We start from the raw sequence: 21,302 nt of genomic DNA, 5'->3' as shown, positions 1-21,302 counted from the left end.
ATTTCTCTTGAGCTTCGATCGGTTCAGGCGGCGATATCATTTCGGATTCAACTATTTCCAGTACTCGAATTAATTCCGCTTCGTTTTCCATTTCTTTCCACAATATTTGTTCACCGGCTATTTTTCCTCACTTTCAAAGTTGGATAAAATCAAACAAATAAATTATGTCAATTCAACGATTTAGGTGGAAATTTTACGGTGTGTCCGTTTTCAAAACGCGAAATCAAATTCTACCGATAAAATGCGACAACACTTTGCTTATGGAAATTCGATTGTTCAGCGAGTTTGTTTTTTTTTTCTTCTCTGTTTTTGCGTTTGCTGTTATTTAATACTCGGTTTGCTTTGAATCGTTCAATGATGATGTCATACACTGCCAATGCTTTGCAGGAAAGAGATAAAAATTGCGACCGTCAAACACAACTTATTGATTTACACTGAAAAGACAGAATAATTTCTATGCTTAGCTTACAAGGAACCATCAACTATGGTTGCGCGAGTTGAGCGAAACGGCATATGCCGTAATGTAGGGCTTCGATGGACTAGCTTCACAGCATCCCACTTTTTCCTAACCCGAACAACTTTTTTCGCTACATCGATTTGAAAATTTCCATATATAGCCATATATTGCGCATTTTGACAACTTTGATTTTGGCCCATACTCGTCCCCTATTGGTTATATCGTTTTATTGTCTTCAGCAAAGTTGTAGCCAAGAGTCCAAGTAACAAAATTTATGAACATTCTATACCTCAAAAATTGCATCTGACTAGGCTTATAGGGCAAAATGTCGAAAAAAGGGCGATTTTTTCCATTTTTTCGACCATAAGTCGTAAAAAATATCCATTTTTTGTTTTCTTTCTTCGGCTTTATTGTAGCCAGCGTCAAATTAAACAACTCTCCTGAACACATTAACCCAAAAAAAATCAAATCTAGCTCACTTTTTTGGCTCAAAGTCACTTGTCGCTACCAAACGATATCATCGAGCATTTTTGGAGTTCTATAACTTCTCAACTACTCGAAATAGAGCAAAAGTGTCTGAAGCAAATTTTTAGTACTTCTCATGGGCTTTGCAGACCATTTACTCCGAATGTATCAATTGTTTCGGCGTAAAAATTATAGATGATATTCTTCTAACATCATTTTTAACTTTTCCAGACATTAAATTATGAATATATTATTTACATATCAAGTAACAGCGTCAGAAACCGCCAGAAGCCGTCAAAGTGATCATTTGCGGCCCTTTTCGTTTCAAGCCATTTTTAAGCACAATTTTTATTATATTCTTGACTCCTATATATTTGATTGAATAGAAGAGATATTAATTCCCATATCGGCCATTCCACACGAAATCAGGGAAGAGTTGCAATGTGAGGTGAATTGGCTGAAAATTGGCTTGGAGTCTTGTTTCCGATAGAAAAAGAGAAAGCCAAAATCTCAGGCCTAAAAGTGGCCCGCCTTTCTGAGTTAACCCAGTGTGAATTTTTGGAAAAATTGAAAAAATCGAAAAAAGGGTTTGCGCCAACTGAAAACTAACTAAGAAGTAGTTGACACATTACCAAACCATTGGTACCGTTGGAAAGGGAATTGATGGGGCTAAAAAAAGCCGCCCAGTAACTTATCCCCTATGGCCCCATTGGAACCTCCAAAATGGGTTCAAAGTATAAAATGTTAAATATCTCAAAATAGTGGGGTTTTTTGACATGTTTTTTTTCCGTTTTTTTTTTGCGCCTATGTCGCACCGCTTCATGGATGGAAAAAAAAATTCAGCGTTTTTTTGGGAAAAATGGTCGAAAATGGCCTCTCACGACATTTTGATATGAGAAAACTGCTATTTTTTCGTCAAAATACATGTAAAAACGACCTTTTCCACATCGGTTTACCTATAAATTTGGTCCGAAACTGACTTTTCTTCATAGAACAAACGAATGGTCGAAATCTGCTTACAAAATCACATTTGTGGCATAGAAAACCCACTTATAATGGGCTGTCATGATTCTATTTCCACGTAATTTTTGACGAAAAATCGATTGAGACTTATCTCAATCCTGTCTGATGGGTCTAAAAGGTCGAAAAATGAGCCTGCTTCAGAGGATGTTTTTAACTCCCAATAAAAACACTTTTTTGCTTCAAAAATTCCCTATTCTGCATTCAATCGTGAATGGCTTTTATTTTCCAGCGAAACAAATGAAAATATACCAGTTTGCTTACCATTTTTGGCCCAATTCAGCGTTTTATATGTAAAATCTCCATTTTGAGTGATTTTTTCGATGCCAAAGTCGATTTGAGACCAAAATACAACAAAATGGGTGTTTGATTGTTCACAGGCCCCCATTATTTTCGAAAATAAATAGGAGTTTTCTAACGTAAAATTATCGAATTAAGCAAATTTAAGATACCTCCCATACAAAATGACCGTTTTTCAGAACAATTTCTACATAAAACGCTGAATTGAGCCCAAATGGTAAGCAAATTGGTATATTTTCATTTGTTTCGCTGGAAAATAAAAGCCATTCACGATTGAATGCAGAATAGGGAATTTTTGAAGCAAAAAAAGTGTTTTTATTGCGAGTTGAAAACATCCTCTGAAGCAGGGTCATTTTTCGACCTTTTAGACCCATCAGACAGGATTGAGATAAGTCTCAATCGATTTTTCATCAAAAATTACGTGGAAATAGAATCATGACAGCTACAGATTTACATTTTCGATATGTTATTAATATGTTATTGCCCGACATATTTATCATTATATTATGTTGGGATTTTTTTATCTTAATAACGTTATTAAGATTCAGCATAATAATAACATAATATGTTATGCGTTATATCGGGTGTATCTTAAAAAATCCTAAGATTCGGCGGTAATAACATTTTATTAACTATAATAATAACATATTATTAAGATGCAAACTTAATAACGCTTTTTTCGCGCATTCTTTTCCCTAGCTGGAGAGATAAAAAGCACTGGATTTTTTTTTCACTACGGGTATACAGTGTATGGTGTACGCACCTATAACAATGCAGACAAAATATGGTAAATTGATCCTTTCAAGGTCGGGACTGGCGATTTCCTAAACTTAATGGTTAAGTTCAATACATGATAATTCCGTTTCAAAGAGTCAAGTTAATTTCATTGCAACAGTGTAAAAATTCAGGTGTGTACTCTGCAGTGAAAAAACAACTTGTCAGTGCTCCTGTGAAAAAAAAATGCGCGAAAAAAGCGTTATTAAGATTGTATCTTAATAATATGTTATTAATTCAGTTAATAAATCCATCTTAATAATATGTTATTATTATAGTTAATAAAATGTTATTACCGCCGAACCTTAGGATTTATTAAGATAATACCCCATATAACGCATAACATATTATGTTATTATTATGCTGAATCTTAATAACGTTATTATTATGTTATGTTGGACCAATATATCGGCCGTTATTATTATGTTATTAAGTATAGTTAATAATATGTTATTGCCTGTAAATCTGTAATGACAGCCCATTATAGGTGGGTTTTCTATGCCACAAATGTGATTCTGTAAGCAGATTTCGACCATTCGTTTGTTCTATGAAGAAAAGTCAGTTTCGGACCAAATTTATACGTAAACCGATGTAAAAAAGGTCGTTTTTTCATGTATTTTGACGAAAAAATAGCAGTTTTCTCATATCAAAATGTCGTAAGAGGCCATTTTCGACCATTTTTCCCACAAAAACGCTGAAAAATGACATATGATTCACCTGCCGAGGCCAGATACACGAACTGAATGGGGGGTATACACGAAATTTGATTTTTCCATCTGGAGCGGCGCGACGTAAGCGCAAAAAAAATGCATAAAAAACATGTCAAAAAAATCCCACTATTTTGAGATATTTAACATTTTATACTTTGAACCCATTTTGGAGGTTCCAATGGGGCCATAGAGAGTAAGTTACTAGGCGGCTTTCTTTAGCCCCATCAATTCCCTTTCCAACGGTACCAATGGTTTGGTAATGTGTCAACTACTTCTTAGTTAGTTTTCAGTTGGCGCAAACCCTTTTTTTCGATTTTTTCAATTTTTCCAAAAATTCACACTGGGTTAACTCAGAAAGGCGGGCCACTTTTAGGCCTGAGATTTTGGTTTTCTCTTTTTCTATCGGAAACAAGACTCCAAGCCAATTTTCAGCCAATTCGGCGACCTCACATTGCAACTCTTCCCTGATTTCGTGTGGAATGGCCGATATATCAAAGCAAAAACATGCAATGATTTCCCTTTTATGGCTCCAAAGAGGGCCGCGAATCTGAACAAAGTTGGGATTTTTGCTCAATTATCGAAAATGCGGTACGATTTTTTCGATTGAATTTTTCATACAAGAATTTCTGTGCAAACTGGAATCTATGGCCTAAGATAGTAGGCCCATGGTATTGGAAGTTTAATACAATAAAAGTTTTGGGTCGTCCGATATCATATCGTTGATAATTTTGTTGATATCTCTTAAAACCACCAATTTTGAGCATTTTTGAGGTTTGTCAACAAAATGGCTCGTAAAACGACGTCTGAATTAAATATCTTTATACATCCAGGTTATTTTCAATGCTTAAGGGATACCGTAAAGTAACTCCAATATGGATTTGATTTTTCTAATAATTATGTCTTTGGAATGTAAGCGCGAAACCGTCACAAAAAAATTATTTTTCTTCTGATTTTGAAAAATCAAAATTAGATTGGTTCAAGACGCTGTAACTTGCAAGCCGACCATCCGATTTGGCTCAAATTTTGACTGAGTTCTAGTTAAGGATGGTTTTATCTAAAACTAATGTGGATTTGGCAGTATTTTCGTTATTTCTGTATCAGGCCAAAGACTTTTCAGCCCATGTAGTATATGGAAATTTTCAAATCGATGTAGCGAAAAAAAGTTGTTCGGGTTAGGAAAAAGTGGGATGCTGTGAAGCTAGTCCATCGAAGCCCTACATTATGGCATATGCCGTTTCGCTCAACTCGCGCAACCATAGTTGATGGTTCCTTGTTAGTTTGGTGTTACAAATTCGGAATTTTCGTGTATTGTTCCGTGAATGAAGAAGGAACAACCATATACTATGTTTATTTCAGACGTCGTATTGAGAATGTTTTTATATTGATACTTCACACTCGTGATGCGGTACTTTACTGTGGTCTTTCGCTAAGTTATGAAATACGTAAACAAAAATGTCAGTGCGACAATGGCTCATGCCGCTAGAATGGGATGGATGAATGTGTTTGTGTGCGTGTATCAGTGAACTGTCAATCGTTTGCGTCAATGTATGCGTGTGGCTGAGTGAATTTTTGCGTTTCAATTTTTTCTCCCATTTATCATACATTCAGTGACGACCATGATCTTGGCTATATGAGATTATTACGGATAGAAAATCGAGAGAGAGGAAAAAAAAATCTAATTAAAGCCAAATGATCGAATGTGATTCATGCCAGTCAGCTAAATTGATACTGCCGCACTCCGATACATCACAATGATTCTCCGCCCCATTCTCTCTCTCTCTTGTAACACAAAACGAACGAGATTTTCTATTCAATTCTTTCGCATTCCGCAACATATTCAATGTGCATTGCAATTTTTGTGTTCAACACACAATGCAAGTGATTCAACGAATTTATAGAATAAGAGAATTACAATTAAAATTAAGTGAGCAAAACACGAAACATGATACACATATACATACGTATACCCATGGCAAAACCGAAAACATTTGAAATTTATCTCTGTTATCGATGTCGAACAGTTGATGTGATGTGTGTGCGTGCAACGTCCGCAATGACATACACTGTGATTGTGTGTGCAAGTGTGCAGATAGACGCGCTCTTTCGCTCTGTCGCATATGGTTTGCCAGTTAGCCGCATACAACATGACAACTTAGATAAAAGCAAACACTTGTTTGCCTCCAGTTGCCGTTGTCGATTTACACATTTTGTTTGCAAAATTTCTGCTCACCATTTGCTGCGACATCTCAATCTTTTACAATACCGACCACGTTTAGAATCACTCGTGCTTAGAATAGTTTTGGACAGCTAAGAATTTTCGTTGAGAGAGAGAGAAAGAAAAAAGATCAACGCGTCCACATTTATTTTCGAATCAAAACATCAACAATTTGTTTGTAGTATTCCGTATCGTAAAGTGATAATAAAATAAAGAACGAAAAATATGTCTCTACCAATTGCTTACTTGACCCGGAAAGAGAGTTTTAGCGCATGTCATCGCTTGCATAGGTAACATTGTCACAACTATTCCGTATTTTATAAATAGATATATACTCATGCACTTGGGTTTCGTTAATTACAGCAAAGATTTGAGTGACGAAGAAAATCAACTCATTTACGGCAAATGCAATCACATCAATGGTCATGGCCATAATTACACAGGTAAGATAGGATAATGTGACAAAGTCAACATTACTCACAGAGTACAAACAGATGTTTATCGAAAAACATGGATAATTTTTTTTTGTTTGTTTTCAATTGACTCTCCAGTTGAAGTGACGATTCGAGGAGCGGTTGATAGAAAAACCGGCATGGTTATGAATATCACAGAGTTGAAAGATCACATGGATCACGCAATCATGAAACCATTAGATCATAAAAATTTGGACGTAGATGTGGATTTCTTTAAAATTCGGGTAATTTTGATTGCTTTAGAGACGAAACAACAATTAGTTTTTCGGTTGATGTAAAGAGAAATGATTTGTTGAATTTTTCGTCTGTTTTTATGTGCTTGAAAAAAAAATCACAACATTGAAATCGTATTGTCATCACCATTTTAGCCCAGTACCACCGAAAATGTAGCAGTGTTCATTTGGCAAAATCTCACGCGGCGCATGCATCGCCCAGAACTATTGTACGAGGTGAAAATCTATGAAACAGATAAAAACAGTGTGATTTACCGTGGAAGAACTTTTGACAACGGCAATTCAAATCGAGTGCACAGCTCCGTTTCATCCGATTCCGACTAGTTCCAGGGCCATTTGACGGAACAGTTTTTGACAATTGCACCAAGCAAACACACTGTATACGCACCATTGACGATAATTTTCAACAACAAAAATACGAAACCATTAGGGATTTTGAGATACGAAAAAAGCTATTTTATCTTTTTTTTATTCGAAATTAATCAGTTTTATTTTGGGCATTTCATATTTTAAAGAAATAATTTACAAAAAATAATAATATGTATAATTATGATTTTCATATTCAGGCCATTTTCATCGAATTTTTTCTTTTTGTATTCATAATTTAATTGATTTACGCTATTTTATTTATACGGTGCAGAAAAACGAATCGCTTTCTTTTGTAAAAGTATTAAATAGATTGTTGTTATTGTTGTTTAAAAAAATATTCAACTTCAATACATAAATAAAATCGAAACAGTCAAATTTAATTATACTGAATTGCATTCATTTCGCCGAACAGGAAAGAAACGAGAAAAAAAACAAACAGCTGACAAAAACGGTGTATCGTTTGAGTCAGCTAAAATCAACTTTCGCATATGCTAATGTTATTTATCAACGGGAGATTCCTATTATTGGTAGCTAAATGCCGTTGTTGCTTCTTTTTTTACGGAGGAAATGGCGTTTGCATTTCAATGACACCTCAACCGTCGCTGGTTTTCTTTTGTGTGGAGAGGAAATTCAGAAAGCAATTGTCATCTAATCAAAATCAAAATCTAAAAGATCTGTCTCGAGCATTTCGAACCAATTTTTGGCATCTACATTCTGCACAAAAGAAGATATGAATCGGTAAGAATAATCTTGACCTGCCAAATTGAGTGAAAATAAATGTGAAACATAGAGTTTTTTTATATGGAGTTGTTCTTGTAAAGTCCATATAAGAAAAACTCTATGTTTCATATTTATTTTCATTCAATTTGACAGGTCAAGATTATTCTTACCGATTCATATTTAACATGAGTTGGATGCACATTTGCCGGCTTAAACGCCTACTGTATTTATATTATTCTAACATTTTCCAAAGTGCACATAAAGTCTCAGCTCTTTGACTGAGAACGGAAAGCAGTGATCAATCGGACTTTGTTTATTAATAAAAATTACCACTGTTTTATTGCAAAATCTTTTCTTCGACGTGCTTTTATTTGATATATAGTACTATTGCCATTAGTCCGCATATTCTCTACTTTTTTGGAAAGTTTTTTCTCTCTCTCTCTTGAACTTCTGTAAAAAGGTTTGTTTTTTTTCAAAGGAGCATTTGGATATACGCTTCAAGGAGTTTGTTGATGTTGAAGAGAAAAAAATTCGAAAATATATCTAGCAATTCAGAACATTGATAATTTGGATGGTTGATGTTAAAATTCAGTGTCGATGCTGAATTGAGAAATAAAACTGCTAATACTGCAGCCATCAAATTAGCCCTTGGCCAAATGGTAGTTTTATGATAAAATCTGCAGTGTTTAAAATTGCACTTTAAGATTGACAAGATTTCAAAAAGAATTTCAAATTATCTTGCTTTCTTTAGCTGCTCTAATCGAATGCGACTAAGTATGGTGTGTACTCTTCTGTATCATTCCGAACTTTGAAACTCCACACATTCCATCATAAGTATATATTCATTGAGGTGTGGACTAATGCATGCATGCATTGTTATTATACGTTTGCCGAAATGGATTTCGGGACTGTTTTAAATGTCGGACGCGATTTGAATATCATGATTAATACGATTAATACAATTAAATACATGATCTTTGTTTTTTCTGTCTGTCTCTATGTGTTCTTCTGTCATTCTTTTTCATAATTATTTTCATATTTTTATTATGTATGTTTTAATTCGAGTTTCTCAAATAATTTATTATTCGATACTTTTAAATCGATAGGTCAATAAATTAGTCAGAGTTGATTGTTTACTCGCTGCGTGTGTGTGTTGAAATAAGTTAAACATTACAAAAAAAAAGAACGGTGTGTGTGTGACAGTGTGGTGGCTAAATTAAAAATTAAACTGAACCAAACCAATGTACATGTAATGTATAAAATCTAATTCAGCTGCAATATTAGCATTATTTACAAACATTTTTTTTTTCGTTTTATTTCGATTTCCTCTTTCCATCTCTCTTCTGGGAAAACGTAACGTACAGTAGAAGTGTCCAGGATGACGAGTAAAAAAATATAAACAAAGAGGAGTTTGAGGACAATTCACACTTAAACATAACACAATCGAATGCATCATACAAAGATTGTTAATAGTTTTTTTGGGTGTTTTTCACTTGCTCGGGTAAAAATCATCAGCCAAAAGAAAATAATTTAATGGTTATTACAATAATAATAATAATAAGGACGATTATAGCAAATAATTCTTTGTTACAAGAAAATACAAAAAAAAAAAATGTTTCGGATACGTGTATATCCATCTCCTCATAATTTATCACTATGTTTCTCTCATGTAATAGGTTAATATTTTCCTATCAATTACAAAATAAGGGTGTGTAGCTTGTCGTATGTGTTGCTATCATTTGCTGCTGCATTATTGCATGGATATGCGAGCACACACACACACACACACTGCACCTAATAATCTCACTGCGTACGAATTACAATTACGTATGAATGTTTCGCACCCGGTTGCCGCGTATCGGTGACTCTTCACCCATGTTATTAATTATTATATCTTCTATGTCGACCTCATCGGTGCCGTAGCTGGCATGTGTCGGTGTCTGATGCTGTTTAATTGCTAATTCTAAGCGTCTATTGCGTAGCACTGGTGCCACATATACCGGCGCTGGTCCATCGATTTCATGGATGTTCGGCCGTCGTGTTGTACACTTCTTAATCGGTGACATGAATGTGAACAACGTCAACGTTACACAAAGGGCACTACAAGCACATGGTTCAAAGTGGTAAAGGAATAAAAAATAAACGAGGATTAATTTTAGTCATTTAATGTCAATGTTTTGTTGGTTTTATGAGAACACGTTTAATTGTTTTCATATTTCAATTTTATACTCACATCACCAATACAATGGTACGGGCATCTACTCGGCCACCACGAACTGATGATAATCCAGCCAAAATAACACTGTAAATTGCATATCGAAATTATTATATAGAGGAAAACGGTCCATGGGTGATATAAAAAATAAATGAAAATTGGCTTCAAAATGGTGAATTGTTCGAATGGTCAATAAATCTTGCAGAACTCTCGAGTGAAAAATGACAGGCAACACTTACAGCAATAAGACCACTGAGCATTTTGTCATGGTAACAGCTGTAGAATGAATGCGTCCACCGCTCTGGCTAATCATGTTGCTTGGCCCATAGGCAAAGTACAAATTGTGCCGATCGCCGTAATGCTTTAAAACAATGTAAATCATAGCGAATGGCATAACCAATGGGCAAATCACACTATAAACCGTTGAAATGGTGAACACAAGCACGGTCCAAGCGTAGTGAATACCAAATGGAAATTCGATTAGAATCGATTTACGAATGTGTGATGTCTCCGCACGTGATTTGGCCACACACAATTGATACATATAAACGATGAGCTCGGGAAAACGTAGCAATTCCAAGGCCGTACCAATTAAAGCGGCAGTTATGATATAATTGACAAAGAATGCACCTTTGTCCGGCAAAAAGATGCATTCCCAATGCAAGGTGTCGTTGTCATTATGCTGTAGCGTCCATTCAACCAATGCCTGTGCACTGGTCAATCCCATCGATGGTAAGATCAAAATCATAAACAGTAAGTAGATAAAGGTTTTGGTCATGATTGAATAGTTTTGCTTGGATCGTGTCCAATGCGACAGCCATTTATCGGAGAATGTGACGATGACGGGCAACAGTGCGGCCATTGTCCACAGCAATAGCGTGGGTAAGAATTCCGATATCAATGGGCTGATTGTGTTGATGGTGTCGGTGGTTTTCTTCATCATTGTGAATTTGTCGAATAAACTGACAATAAGCACGGGCGTTGTCAAGAAGAATAAGAAGAAAAACAGAATCAAATTCACAATGGTCCATTTAATGTACCATTTATGTACTGGAATATTTAAATTTTCCCAGAAAATATCTTCCGGCGATGGTGCATAGCTCAAGTTCCATTCCTTATTGCTCAATGCTTTGAATTGTCCAATCATACGCTTGGCGACATCGGTGGTGTTAACGGTTAAAAATAAGATGCCAACCGGTTCATTAATAGCATGTGCCCGAAGTCGAGCCACTTCACCGCGCAAACGTTCCTCCATGTCTTTGTAGTATTCAAGCCCATCGACCGTTTTGCATGAGCATAAATTCGGCATCGCTCGTACCGGTCGATGATTCTTATGCATTTCACAGTATATTCGGGCGTCTGATACACGTTCAAACTCTTTACACACCTCAGTGTATCTGGATATGTTGTAGGCCAATTCGAATGCATTGATTTGGACATCGGGAAAAAGCTCTTGGAAATAGTTAAGAAGTTCCTCTTTGCTTTTGCAACGATCGCTGCGTGAAAGGTCGGTAATCATGACGGTTCGCGATGCGGCCGTTTTAAATGCATTTCGACCCGATGTACGACGCATTATTAGCACAACTAACGGAACGTATGCAATGGCAATGAAAACATGTACCCAAAGCAATAGGCTATTTCCTTCTAAATTGGATATGGTTGAATGTCCAAACGACCAAATATCACCAGCCAATTGACCGGTGCAGTTCACCGGCAGCACAATCAGCAGCGACACCAGCGTGATGATTCCCTGTAAGAAAAATCGGTTGAAATTTGTAGCAACACTTAGCACTTCATTTGGCTTCATCACACTTACCATAACGCACATTAGGTGCTGTTGAAAGCTCAAATAATGCACGGCATCTGGCCCGCTGTGGTCAAGAATTTGATCTCTGGTCAATCGTATGGTGGCCGGTAGCCATGACAGGAAACCACGGTCGATCGACTGTTGTTTGTGTGTGTTTTGGCTGGAGCTGCGTTGAATGGTTTCATGGATTGATGTGCTGCTGCTGCCGCTTGTCATATCGATGCCGCTAGGTCCAGCCGATGATGTTCCATTGCTGGCGGTGCTGTTAATCGTTGCTGTGCTTCCGTTCCCTGCATTCCGATTTGCGCTGCCATTCATTTTATTACTGCCGCCACCTTCATCACTTGTTGGTGCATAGAATAATTGTGTCCATCGTTTATTGTCACCATTCGTACTGACCAATGCTAATCGACCGTAGTCCCATGCCTGTTGTCGCAACACCGAAAACAGCAATATCAATATCGTCCAGCCGATTATGTTGAGCAACAGTGTTTCTGGAATTCCTTCATAAAGATTCGTGATGATTCGTGTGTTTGTGCGTATCATGCATTTTTCCGAGATGCTGCCATTATCGAAACGTATACTCATTTTTACGCGCTTAATTTGCCCACTGGACCTCAGCACAAAAACACAAAAAACCGAAACGAAAAAAAAACACACACACACACACACAAAACGCAAATTCGACTCGCAACTATTTAAATATCTCACTTCGCAAATGGCATGTACTCGATCCGATCGAATTTTTATTAATGCAAATTAATCAATTTATAATCTGAAAAGGAGAGAGAGAACACATTCAATGGGATTAGTGAGTAGAATAACAGTTTTAGATCAAGTCAAAAATAAATTACAATCAACTGCTGAATAAAACTGAAAATAAGAGATGATAATTTATCAAAAAACAACCAAATATTTTGCTGTTTGTATACGTAATGTACTTCGGCTTTGATAGAGTCGGAACTTGGAGTCTAGTGATAATATTGAATAAGCTGGCTTGGTGTTTATCATTGAGGAAAATATTGTACATAAAAGCATACACGTGAAGCGCAAACAAAGCGATGAGAAACGCAAGTTCAACTGAGAGTGAAAAACAAATCGCATACATACACACACACAGAGGTAGACACACGCACGGGGAGCTATCACTGTGAGTTAAGCTGCAGTTATATGGTATGAAACTAACAACAATTATTCATACGCATTATGGCAAATCAGAGAGGGAGACACAATAAACATATCGTGGAAGTACATGTGCTTCTGGAATTTTGAACGTTGGCTTGACTGTACTGTGTAGGGTACACGGATGTACAGTATAAGTAAATGGATGTTAATGGGTTGAAGATCAAACAATGCAAACAACTAATAAGAAATGCACAGATTACAACCTGACCAAATAGCAAACGATCGATACACAGTACACACACACCGAGATAGATAGATATTTTTTGCATCTATGGTCGCTTTGGTGTGATCACCGATTTGATTTCAACTGATTCGATACGGACAACTGAATTTTCTGAACTTTAGGTTGACTCTCAAATTTCAGGATTTGCATACGTATTCGAAACAAACGCTCATTCTGTTTTTTCCTCTCTTCTGTTCCATCACTTCAATGGGTGAAATTAATACACGTTCTTTTGATTTTCATTCAATACAAATTCTAGGTTTACATTTATTGAGCGAGCGGACGAACAGCACTCAACACAACATTACACGAATTTAACTTGCATTTCACTGAGCATTGTAACCAATCATCGTCTATGAAATGTAAGAACTACGTTTCAATTGAATTTGCTTCGTTGAATACAATTTTCCTTGAGAATTGTGTGAACGAAGAGAGATAATCGGGCTGTTTAGCTGTGTTAGCCTGTGCATACACCGATGACTTGCAGCAGCCGCAGCAGCCGCAATAGCAAACAAATGCGCGCACGCATCAATTAAATTGCGCTTGGCGGTTGAAGATGAGAAACCAGAAAATGATGATGATAATGATGATTAACTTGGATTCATTCACTCATTGCACTCAAAACAAACGGTATAAACAAAATGATCGGGTAACGACAACGATGATGACGACGACAATGAATTTAATAAAAAAAAAGCAACAATCTGCTGGTTTTCATTTAAACACATGCAATGACTCAACTGATACGATTTGTTACGGGATGCATCAAATATTCAATTAAACACATACCAGACCATTCGCACACTATTCCATTTCACTGTGTGTCTTAAGCGCGCGCGCCACTCAACATTTTCATTGAATCAACACCCAAAGAGATAAGAAATGTGATAGATTCAACCTGATTGATTTTTGTTTAGGGTTTGAAAATCGAAAAAAAATGATGAAGTCTTCTTTTTTCTGCTGCTCGATCACATTTTCTGTAACATACAATCAGAGGGAAATTAAGTGATCAAAAATAAAACGGTGCAGTCGAAGTCTTAGAGAGCGAGAGTAATTTTTTTTCTGTGATTTCTTCCATGCATGCATGGTGTGCGTTAATTATGACTTCCAGTAATGGGCTTATTATTTCACAGATTCCACCAAATTGAGTTCGATCACGAGTCGATGCGTGAATAAATGAAACAATTTTCTGTTTGATCTGTGAAAAAAAAGTATTTTCAAGCCATTTTTCATCTTCTTCTCTTTCTCTCTGTTTATTTCGTTCTCTGTTTATTTCGGTTTATTTCGTTCTGTTTTCATTTCGTTGAATAAACTTATGTTTTGTGTGTGTAATTTCGAAGAAGACAGCGAAAAAAGTTTGTATGTTTGTCTTTTTTACCGATAATACCTCGCTGAATTGTGATGACGATGGCGAGAATGCCGTAAATGGCGACGACCGTCAATCACCACACAGCAAAGTCGAGCAGTGCACACTGAAATAATATGAAGAGCAACAAAAAAAAAATACTCAGTGTGGCCAAGGAAAATTCAATTTCAGGCTATTTCTCACTCTCTTTCCCTTTCTCACCCATGTTTTTCTTGCATTGAAAAGTGCTCATTTTCAATTTTCATGGCATGTAAATGTTTCATGTGAAATTTAGAGAAGCATGAGCCACCCCGCAAGTATTTCCTCATTTAAATAATCCACCGTCTGGAAAATCTATGCCACGCACTTGACACAATTTTCATTGTTTCAACTACACACACACACACACACACAGGTGCCAACACACAAACAAACACTCACACACACCGCGACATTTAACCTCTGAACTTATAACAAACAAACCATTTGGCCGAACCAGAGAAAAACACACTACCAAATGGCTATCGTGCTTCTGTTCGGTTTCCTTCTTTTTGCTTTTGTTTTACTATTATTATTATGATGATTATTGCAATTATGATTGCCCATGAAACTGTGACTCTTTGCTTAATGTTTGGCTTTTGAATTCGTTTAATTGGAAATTCATCTGCATCATCGCCGTGAAAAATTTGAAATGAAAATGTGGAATATGAAAACACACAAAGAAATTCTATGCACATCACATTGATCGAGGGTATTCTTGTGATTTGTAACCGCAATAAATCTCAATTTGCCATTTCAATTACCGATTGAGGTTTTGGTTAAAACATATCGTCAAACACTTCACACGTTCATTACACCTTTGATTTATGATATGTGTAATTATAACCGTTGTCAATAAAAAGCAAAATTATTGAAATGTATTTTTGTTGTCTCCGATTTTTCAAGTGTTGTTTTGTTTGGTGTATGAGCTTCTGTCACAGACACTAATTACTTACTACTGAAAAATTCTCATTTTAGTCAATTTAACACCCCAAAAGAAAAACCACACAAGCACAGAAGAGAAGTAGACAACCAAAACTGAATGAAAGAAATATTTTTCTCAATGCACAAAACAATTTGCCACTTACCATGCACATAGCGATTGAAAAATGAACTGTAATAATGCGATGTGGTGTTGTGTCGACGTCATGGATCTATATGTAGAGAAATTATTTAGCTACTTCTTCTTTTTTTTTGATGTCGACGATTTGTTATTGTGGGTAGATGGTGTGTATGGTGGAACACTCCGTTGTATGTTGCGCTTTATTTTTGTTTTTGTTTTTTCTACGTGTGTTTTTCTTTAATATTCTCGTAATTCATTTTTCACCAAGTCAATTAATCGCTTTTGCATTCGATCAACTAATATCTCACACATATATCTAATACACACAGACACATACACGCGCGCGCCAAATATCAAACCAAAAATATGATACCAATTGATCGAACGAAAAATTTGTGTGACTTAATAATCACATAAAACGTCTGATAGAGCAAACAAGAATGAAATGCTATAAGCCACTTCATAAACAATAGAAAATCCGTTCCGTTAAACAAATGACTCAGACAGAGACAGATTTTTAGTGATGTGGTTGCCACTTTCTAATGCGATGTTACCCATTGTACAAATGTCATGCCACACACTAGCAGATAACCAGTGAAACAACAATCTGACGTTTATGCCAACACAAACACGCAGAACGATTCACGTTAACTGTGTGGCTCAACCAAACGAAATTTAACCATACGGAATTGACCAAATTTCAAATGCATTTAATAAATTGACATTAGTTTTATGATTCGATGATGCATTTTTATTTGCGATTAATTTATAAGTTTCACTCAATATTAGCGTTTTTGCTTACAGCTGATTCACATGCCATGTTCTAAAAAAAACACAACACACAAAGCACACAGCGATTATATGGCATCGAACCTTCTCCATTTGTTCGGGCCCCGTTTGACAGTTTGAAACGTCAAAACACTTCAAGTATAAACAAATCACAACGACCACATCGAATCAACTGTGGGTTTTATTATCTTTTTGATTTTGTCACAGAAAAATTAAACGAAATTTGGCTTTTTCCAATCATGATTAAAATTATTGCGTTTGGCCTTATTGCACACGCTTTGTTTTTGGCATCAATTTTTCAAATTTATTTTCAATCGCCGGTCATAAGTGGTCTTCAGGCACAGCCAAATTTGAATGATTCACCGGCCAAAAGGTAATTTGTATGTGACGCATATCGATACAAATATGATTGAAATTTGTTTCTTTTCCATCACATTTAGGCTGGTGCTGTTCGTGGCCGATGGACTGCGTGCCGAGTCATTTTTCCGTGATAATTTGCAGCAGACACCATATTTACGGAGTGTTATTTTGAATGAGGGTATTCATGGAATATCACATACACGTGTACCAACCGAATCACGGCCAGGACACGTTGCACTAATTGCTGGATTTTATGAAGATCCTAGTGCTGTGCTCAAAGGATGGCAACGTAATCCAATCGATTTTGACTCGGTATTCAATCGCAGTGATGTAAGTTTTACAAAACGAGGGTTGGAAAAAAAAAGAAAGAATCAGAATTATCTAACGAATGACTCACATCCTGATTGAATTTCAGACGACATACGCTTGGGGCAGTCCGGATATCATTTCGATATTCACAAAACAATCGGTAAATAATCCAATCGTTGCCAATGCCTATGCACCAGAATTTCAAGATGTTTCCGGTAAATCAAGCACGGTACGGTTAGATACATGGGTTTTTGATAAAGTCACCGAATTCCTTCATCAAGACAAACGAAAGATTGCCGACAAAAATCACACCGTTTTCTTTTTACATTTACTCGGTTTGGACACAGGTTTGTACGATCAACTGCAATTATCTTTTAGAAATTTGCTAACTAAATTGTGTGAATTTTCTTGGTTATACTCAACTGGATGCAATCACAGCTGGCCATGTTCATAAACCAAACACAGTGTAAGTGGACACAAATTCGACCATAATATCATTGCACGTTATCAACTGAATTTGTCACACACAGGTTATTCGATACGAATCTAAGAGAAGTAGACGAGGGTATTTCGAAAATCGTTGCATTATTCAATGATCGATTTCCAGATGGAAAAACCGCATTTGTTTTCACTGCCGACCATGGCATGTCGAACAAAGGTAAAAAATTTAAAAGAAAATTCATTGCAAGTGAATGGAAATCAAATGGACATTTTCTAAATTAGGCGCACATGGGGCTGGTACTGCACACGAAACTGAAACACCGATTATTGCTTGGGGTGCAGGTGTTAACTATTGGAAAAATTTAGACCATCATGATACACAGTATGTGTGAATCGAAGTCAAGAGACGATTATGTTGATTCGAAACAAATTTGAATGAATATATTTCATTGTTTACAATTCAGACATGAAACCATCATCAATGATGTTAGAGTGCCACGGTTCGATATCAAACAAGCCGATGCTACACCTCTGATGTCATCTTTGATCGGAACGGCTGTGCCAACCAACAATCTTGGCAAACTTCCAGCACAATATTTGAATGTGTCAGAGGTATGCGCTACTTGAACTCCACTTTGTACTGTGTGATTCAACGTTGAATGCAGCGCTGAACGAACTCTATCTCTTTCATCGCTTTGAAAGTGACTTCTTCATTTTCAAACCAATTCATTGTATCGCCTTCCCATTTCCAGGAATACGAATGCCAAAGTGTACTTCAAAACACCGTACAAATTGCAAAACAGTTCAAGCACTTGCAAAATGAGTATAAAAAAGGCTTTTTGTTTAAAGACTATCATTTGCTTCGTGAAAATGAGCTGCTCTCGATAGAATATGAAATTCAAAGTACCATCAAGGACAAAGCATACAGCAAAGCGGTAGATTCCCACAATAAGAGAAAATCCTTGAGAAATCCTATTTTGAGAAGAATTGTTTTTTTTTGCTCTTAGATTAAACTCGCTTATGATTACATCGACTTGGCTTTGGGTGGCATATACTACTTCCAAACATACTACCAGAATCTGTTGCTGTTGGCCGTTAGCATTGCGATGATTGGTTGGATGTTTTCATTATATCAACAGTTGGACATGGATCGAGCAGCTCAAAACCAAAAACCAGGATACCATTCGTCAAAGTCATTCTTGCAAACGAATGTCAATACCCTGGGATTGATAGCATTGATTGCCTTGTTTGTTTATGGTACCAATAGCACAAAAAGTTAGTATTCTATTCATTTCTCTGATCTTGTCGATTTTTTTTTTCACTTTCAGTTCAGGATATGTCATTGGCCAATGGTGTCTTTTTGATTTTACCGGTTTTGTGTTGGTATCCAGTTAAAACATTCAATATGCTACGACAGTTGACCAAATTTGAAACATGGTTTTGGATTGGTGGCATTGAATTGCTAGTGAGTGAATCCAAACATTCGAATATTTCCATCATTTTAATCACCAAAATATTAAAAACATCCATTTATTGAATTATTTGTAACATCATAGGTGCTGTCATTCTTCAACCGTATTTTCTTGAGTGGACTGTTGTTGGCATTGTTAGCATACGAGTTTTATGTTTTAAAAGGTTTGTGCATTTGCAACTGATGACGAATGAATGATGAAACATTCAAATTACCATTGGATAGCGTTTAATAGATGAAGCTTATTCCAATATATACCAGAAGCCATGAGGCTACCATGGATTTTGAATGCTTGTTACGGTAGTTGCTAAGCGATTTCCTTTATTTCAGATAAAAAAGAAAAATTGGAAGCATTCTTCAAATGGGCTTTAAACAGTGCAATTTTAGCCATATATCCAGCTATGCCACTGGTGGATAAAGACTCAAACAACATATTTCTATTGTAAGTACAAGCAATGCTTTCGAATTGACAGCAGAAAAAAAACCCGTTCTAATGAATAAATTTCGATACTTATGCATGATTTACAGAACGATTGGTCTAGGCGCATGGGGCTTGAAAATCTTCTATGCAGCAACATCTGATCGGAATTCATTTAAAATTGCCAACCTGGTGGTGTTTGCAATCGGTGCATTGGATTGCCTATTGATTGTCTATGATTTGAACGAACGCAAGGGATTGAATGAATTCAATCAATTTTTCGCGTGGATTTTGTTGAGTATGTCATTAAACGAATTTGCAATTTCAATCATTGCATTTAATCAATTTCAAATTATTTTCAAACAATTTTCATCGGTTTTTATTTTCGCAGTTATCTCATTTGTACTACCAACAATCGGCCCGAATTCATTCCGTGATCGATTGATGGCCATTATTTCTAGTCTTGCACTACCATTCTGCCTGATGTCACTATCATATGAACCATTGTTCTACATGACATTCACATCGAGCATTTACTACTGGGTTTCAATGATCTATACCGATCGCAAGCAAATGTACACGGTATGATCTCCATTTAAATTGATAAAATGATACTCTTTTAGATTGTTTCTCGCATATTTTCTTGTATTCTTCAACAATTCAATTCAATTTCTTCTTCTCCTGCAGCAACAAATTGAGCATACGGACCAGGAGCGATCGATTGAACCGATCGATTTCAAACGGGCCTTCATCTGTGTATCCTTTTCAAAACAAAAAACAAAGTCAAAGCCAAAATTATTGAACTTTTCTTCTCTTCTTTGCTATTGCATTATTTTCCTCAACCCTTATTTCACTCACAGATAATTTATGTGCTGGTGTCATTTTTTGGAACTGGGAATATTGCATCAGTGAGTTCGTTTGATCCGAACTGGGTTCGATGCTTTGTATCCACATTTGCACCATTCCTGATGGCGTCGCTCATCATCTTGAAGCTGTTGATTCCGGTGATAGTGGTTATGTGTGCCGTCCGGCAAATTCATTCCATCACCAAAGTATGACTTTCTATCTATTTTTTTTTTCTTAATCTAATTTATTAAAATATATTTCTTTTACTTGATAGATTCCTCTTGACAAATTTTTCATCATAATATTGCTTTGTTGTGACATAATGTGCCTGAATTTCTTGTTTTTGGTCAAAAACACGGGGTCATGGCTGGAGATTGGCACGTCCATTTCCCATTTCGTTATAATGGAAGCGACAGTGGTCGTGTTGTGTTTACTACAGGTTATTGCCAAGTTCTTGACCACATACCAGCTACAATCGCTGTTTGGCTTCGGGAAAACGCGTGATCTCAGCGCCGACACCGTTAAAATAGAATAATTTCGCCAAAGATTTCGTTTCGAATTATCGTAAACAAAGAAAAATTTATATATATATATGTATAGTTCCGTTAACTTATATTATGTATAAGGATAAGGTCGTGACTTGGAGTTAAATAAAGAACCAGTACTTTTTAAACAATTCTTCTTCATGTTTTCTTTATTTGGATTTTATTTCATCATTGGATTGGTAAAGAAATTCATTTGTTATGTTATTTGTTTTCGTTTTTTCTATTGTTGTTTTTGTTTCTTTGTTTTTTGTTTTAATAATACGCTTAATTGCAAAGCTTGATTGTTTGTATGAGCGAATCTATGCAGTATCTGCCAATTATGAATCCTCCAGCTAATTACATCTTAGAAAAATAAGCCTCGCATACGACCACGACCCTGACGATCATACAGCACGTTGAACTTGTTCACAAAGTGATTGATATCGTTACAGCCTTTGGTTAGCGTTCCGAGGAATGTGATCAAACCGACATCATTCGATTGCTGCAAGAAAGAAAGAAAAACAGTATTTT

The 21,302-nt window shown here is 36.2% G+C and overlaps 4 protein-coding genes across 9 annotated transcripts in view; 2 read left to right on the top strand and 2 right to left on the bottom strand.

Annotated features, from left to right (window-relative positions):
• Nucleotides 1-5,796: 5,796 nt before the first annotated feature.
• On the top strand, nucleotides 5,797-7,396 carry LOC129577065 (6-pyruvoyl tetrahydrobiopterin synthase-like). Its single transcript, XM_055463523.1, has 4 exons — nucleotides 5,797-6,231; nucleotides 6,305-6,384; nucleotides 6,493-6,638; nucleotides 6,783-7,396. The coding sequence occupies exons 1-4, from the start codon at nucleotides 6,167-6,169 to the stop codon at nucleotides 6,969-6,971; spliced, it is 480 nt and encodes a 159-aa protein (XP_055319498.1). The 5' UTR covers nucleotides 5,797-6,166; the 3' UTR covers nucleotides 6,972-7,396.
• A 1,316-nt stretch (nucleotides 7,397-8,712) lies between these two features.
• Nucleotides 8,713-16,515, bottom strand: LOC129577057 (CSC1-like protein 1). Of its 5 annotated transcripts, none has more exons than XM_055463497.1 (5): nucleotides 15,639-16,515; nucleotides 11,768-12,533; nucleotides 10,191-11,701; nucleotides 9,970-10,038; nucleotides 8,713-9,836 (listed from the first exon to the last, which is right to left on the bottom strand). In XM_055463497.1, the coding sequence occupies exons 2-5, from the start codon at nucleotides 12,344-12,346 to the stop codon at nucleotides 9,560-9,562; spliced, it is 2,436 nt and encodes an 811-aa protein (XP_055319472.1). In that variant the 5' UTR covers nucleotides 12,347-12,533; nucleotides 15,639-16,515; the 3' UTR covers nucleotides 8,713-9,559. The 5 variants fall into 5 exon arrangements, with proteins under 5 accessions (XP_055319472.1, XP_055319476.1, XP_055319473.1 ...); XM_055463501.1 differs by having other exon boundaries at nucleotides 13,956-16,132; XM_055463498.1 differs by having other exon boundaries at nucleotides 15,315-16,132.
• Nucleotides 16,246-20,923, top strand: LOC129577056 (GPI ethanolamine phosphate transferase 1). The gene is made up of 17 exons (XM_055463496.1): nucleotides 16,246-16,775; nucleotides 16,843-17,092; nucleotides 17,178-17,418; nucleotides 17,510-17,537; nucleotides 17,602-17,729; nucleotides 17,795-17,894; nucleotides 17,977-18,124; nucleotides 18,265-18,447; nucleotides 18,520-18,769; nucleotides 18,841-18,977; nucleotides 19,069-19,147; nucleotides 19,314-19,425; nucleotides 19,512-19,699; nucleotides 19,793-19,983; nucleotides 20,089-20,157; nucleotides 20,262-20,453; nucleotides 20,522-20,923. The coding sequence occupies exons 1-17, from the start codon at nucleotides 16,642-16,644 to the stop codon at nucleotides 20,780-20,782; spliced, it is 2,691 nt and encodes an 896-aa protein (XP_055319471.1). The 5' UTR covers nucleotides 16,246-16,641; the 3' UTR covers nucleotides 20,783-20,923.
• Nucleotides 20,912-21,302, bottom strand: part of LOC129577064 (COP9 signalosome complex subunit 6) — a 50,684-nt gene continuing 50,293 nt past the window's right edge. For both annotated transcript variants that reach the window (XM_055463522.1, XM_055463520.1), the window contains one exon: nucleotides 20,912-21,273. In XM_055463522.1, the coding sequence (XP_055319497.1) occupies nucleotides 21,136-21,273 (138 nt within the window). In that variant the 3' untranslated portion in view covers nucleotides 20,912-21,135. The remainder of the gene's footprint in view (nucleotides 21,274-21,302) is intronic.

This window comes from Sitodiplosis mosellana, unplaced genomic scaffold (assembly GCF_009176505.1).
Source record: "Sitodiplosis mosellana isolate CC-2019 unplaced genomic scaffold, AAFC_SMos_1.0 Smas_scaffold_6197, whole genome shotgun sequence".
Taxonomy (NCBI): Eukaryota; Metazoa; Arthropoda; class Insecta; order Diptera; family Cecidomyiidae; genus Sitodiplosis; species Sitodiplosis mosellana.
The sequence above is the reverse complement of the archived record's forward strand: the minus strand, read 5'-3'. Positions and strand labels throughout refer to the sequence as shown.

What these genes read in the sequence shown, in the direction of transcription:
- LOC129577056 (XM_055463496.1), top strand. Translation starts at nt 16,642, where the DNA reads ATGATTAAAATTATTGCGTTTGGCCTTATTGCACACGCTTTGTTTTTG. An exon ending in TTTACTCGGTTTGGACACAG is followed by an intron (nt 17,419 to 17,509) that starts GTTTGTACGATC and finishes ATGCAATCACAG; the next exon opens with CTGGCCATGTTCATAAACCA. An exon ending in TCAAACAACATATTTCTATT is followed by an intron (nt 19,426 to 19,511) that starts GTAAGTACAAGC and finishes CATGATTTACAG; the next exon opens with AACGATTGGTCTAGGCGCAT.
- LOC129577065 (XM_055463523.1), top strand. Translation starts at nt 6,167, where the DNA reads ATGTCTCTACCAATTGCTTACTTGACCCGGAAAGAGAGTTTTAGCGCA. An exon ending in GCATGTCATCGCTTGCATAG is followed by an intron (nt 6,232 to 6,304) that starts GTAACATTGTCA and finishes CGTTAATTACAG; the next exon opens with CAAAGATTTGAGTGACGAAG. An exon ending in TCATGGCCATAATTACACAG is followed by an intron (nt 6,385 to 6,492) that starts GTAAGATAGGAT and finishes TTGACTCTCCAG; the next exon opens with TTGAAGTGACGATTCGAGGA.
- LOC129577057 (XM_055463497.1), bottom strand. Translation starts at nt 12,346, where the DNA reads ATGAGTATACGTTTCGATAATGGCAGCATCTCGGAAAAATGCATGATA. An exon ending in AGCACCTAATGTGCGTTATG is followed by an intron (nt 11,702 to 11,767) that starts GTAAGTGTGATG and finishes TTTTTCTTACAG; the next exon opens with GGAATCATCACGCTGGTGTC. An exon ending in TGCTCAGTGGTCTTATTGCT is followed by an intron (nt 10,039 to 10,190) that starts GTAAGTGTTGCC and finishes TGCAATTTACAG; the next exon opens with TGTTATTTTGGCTGGATTAT.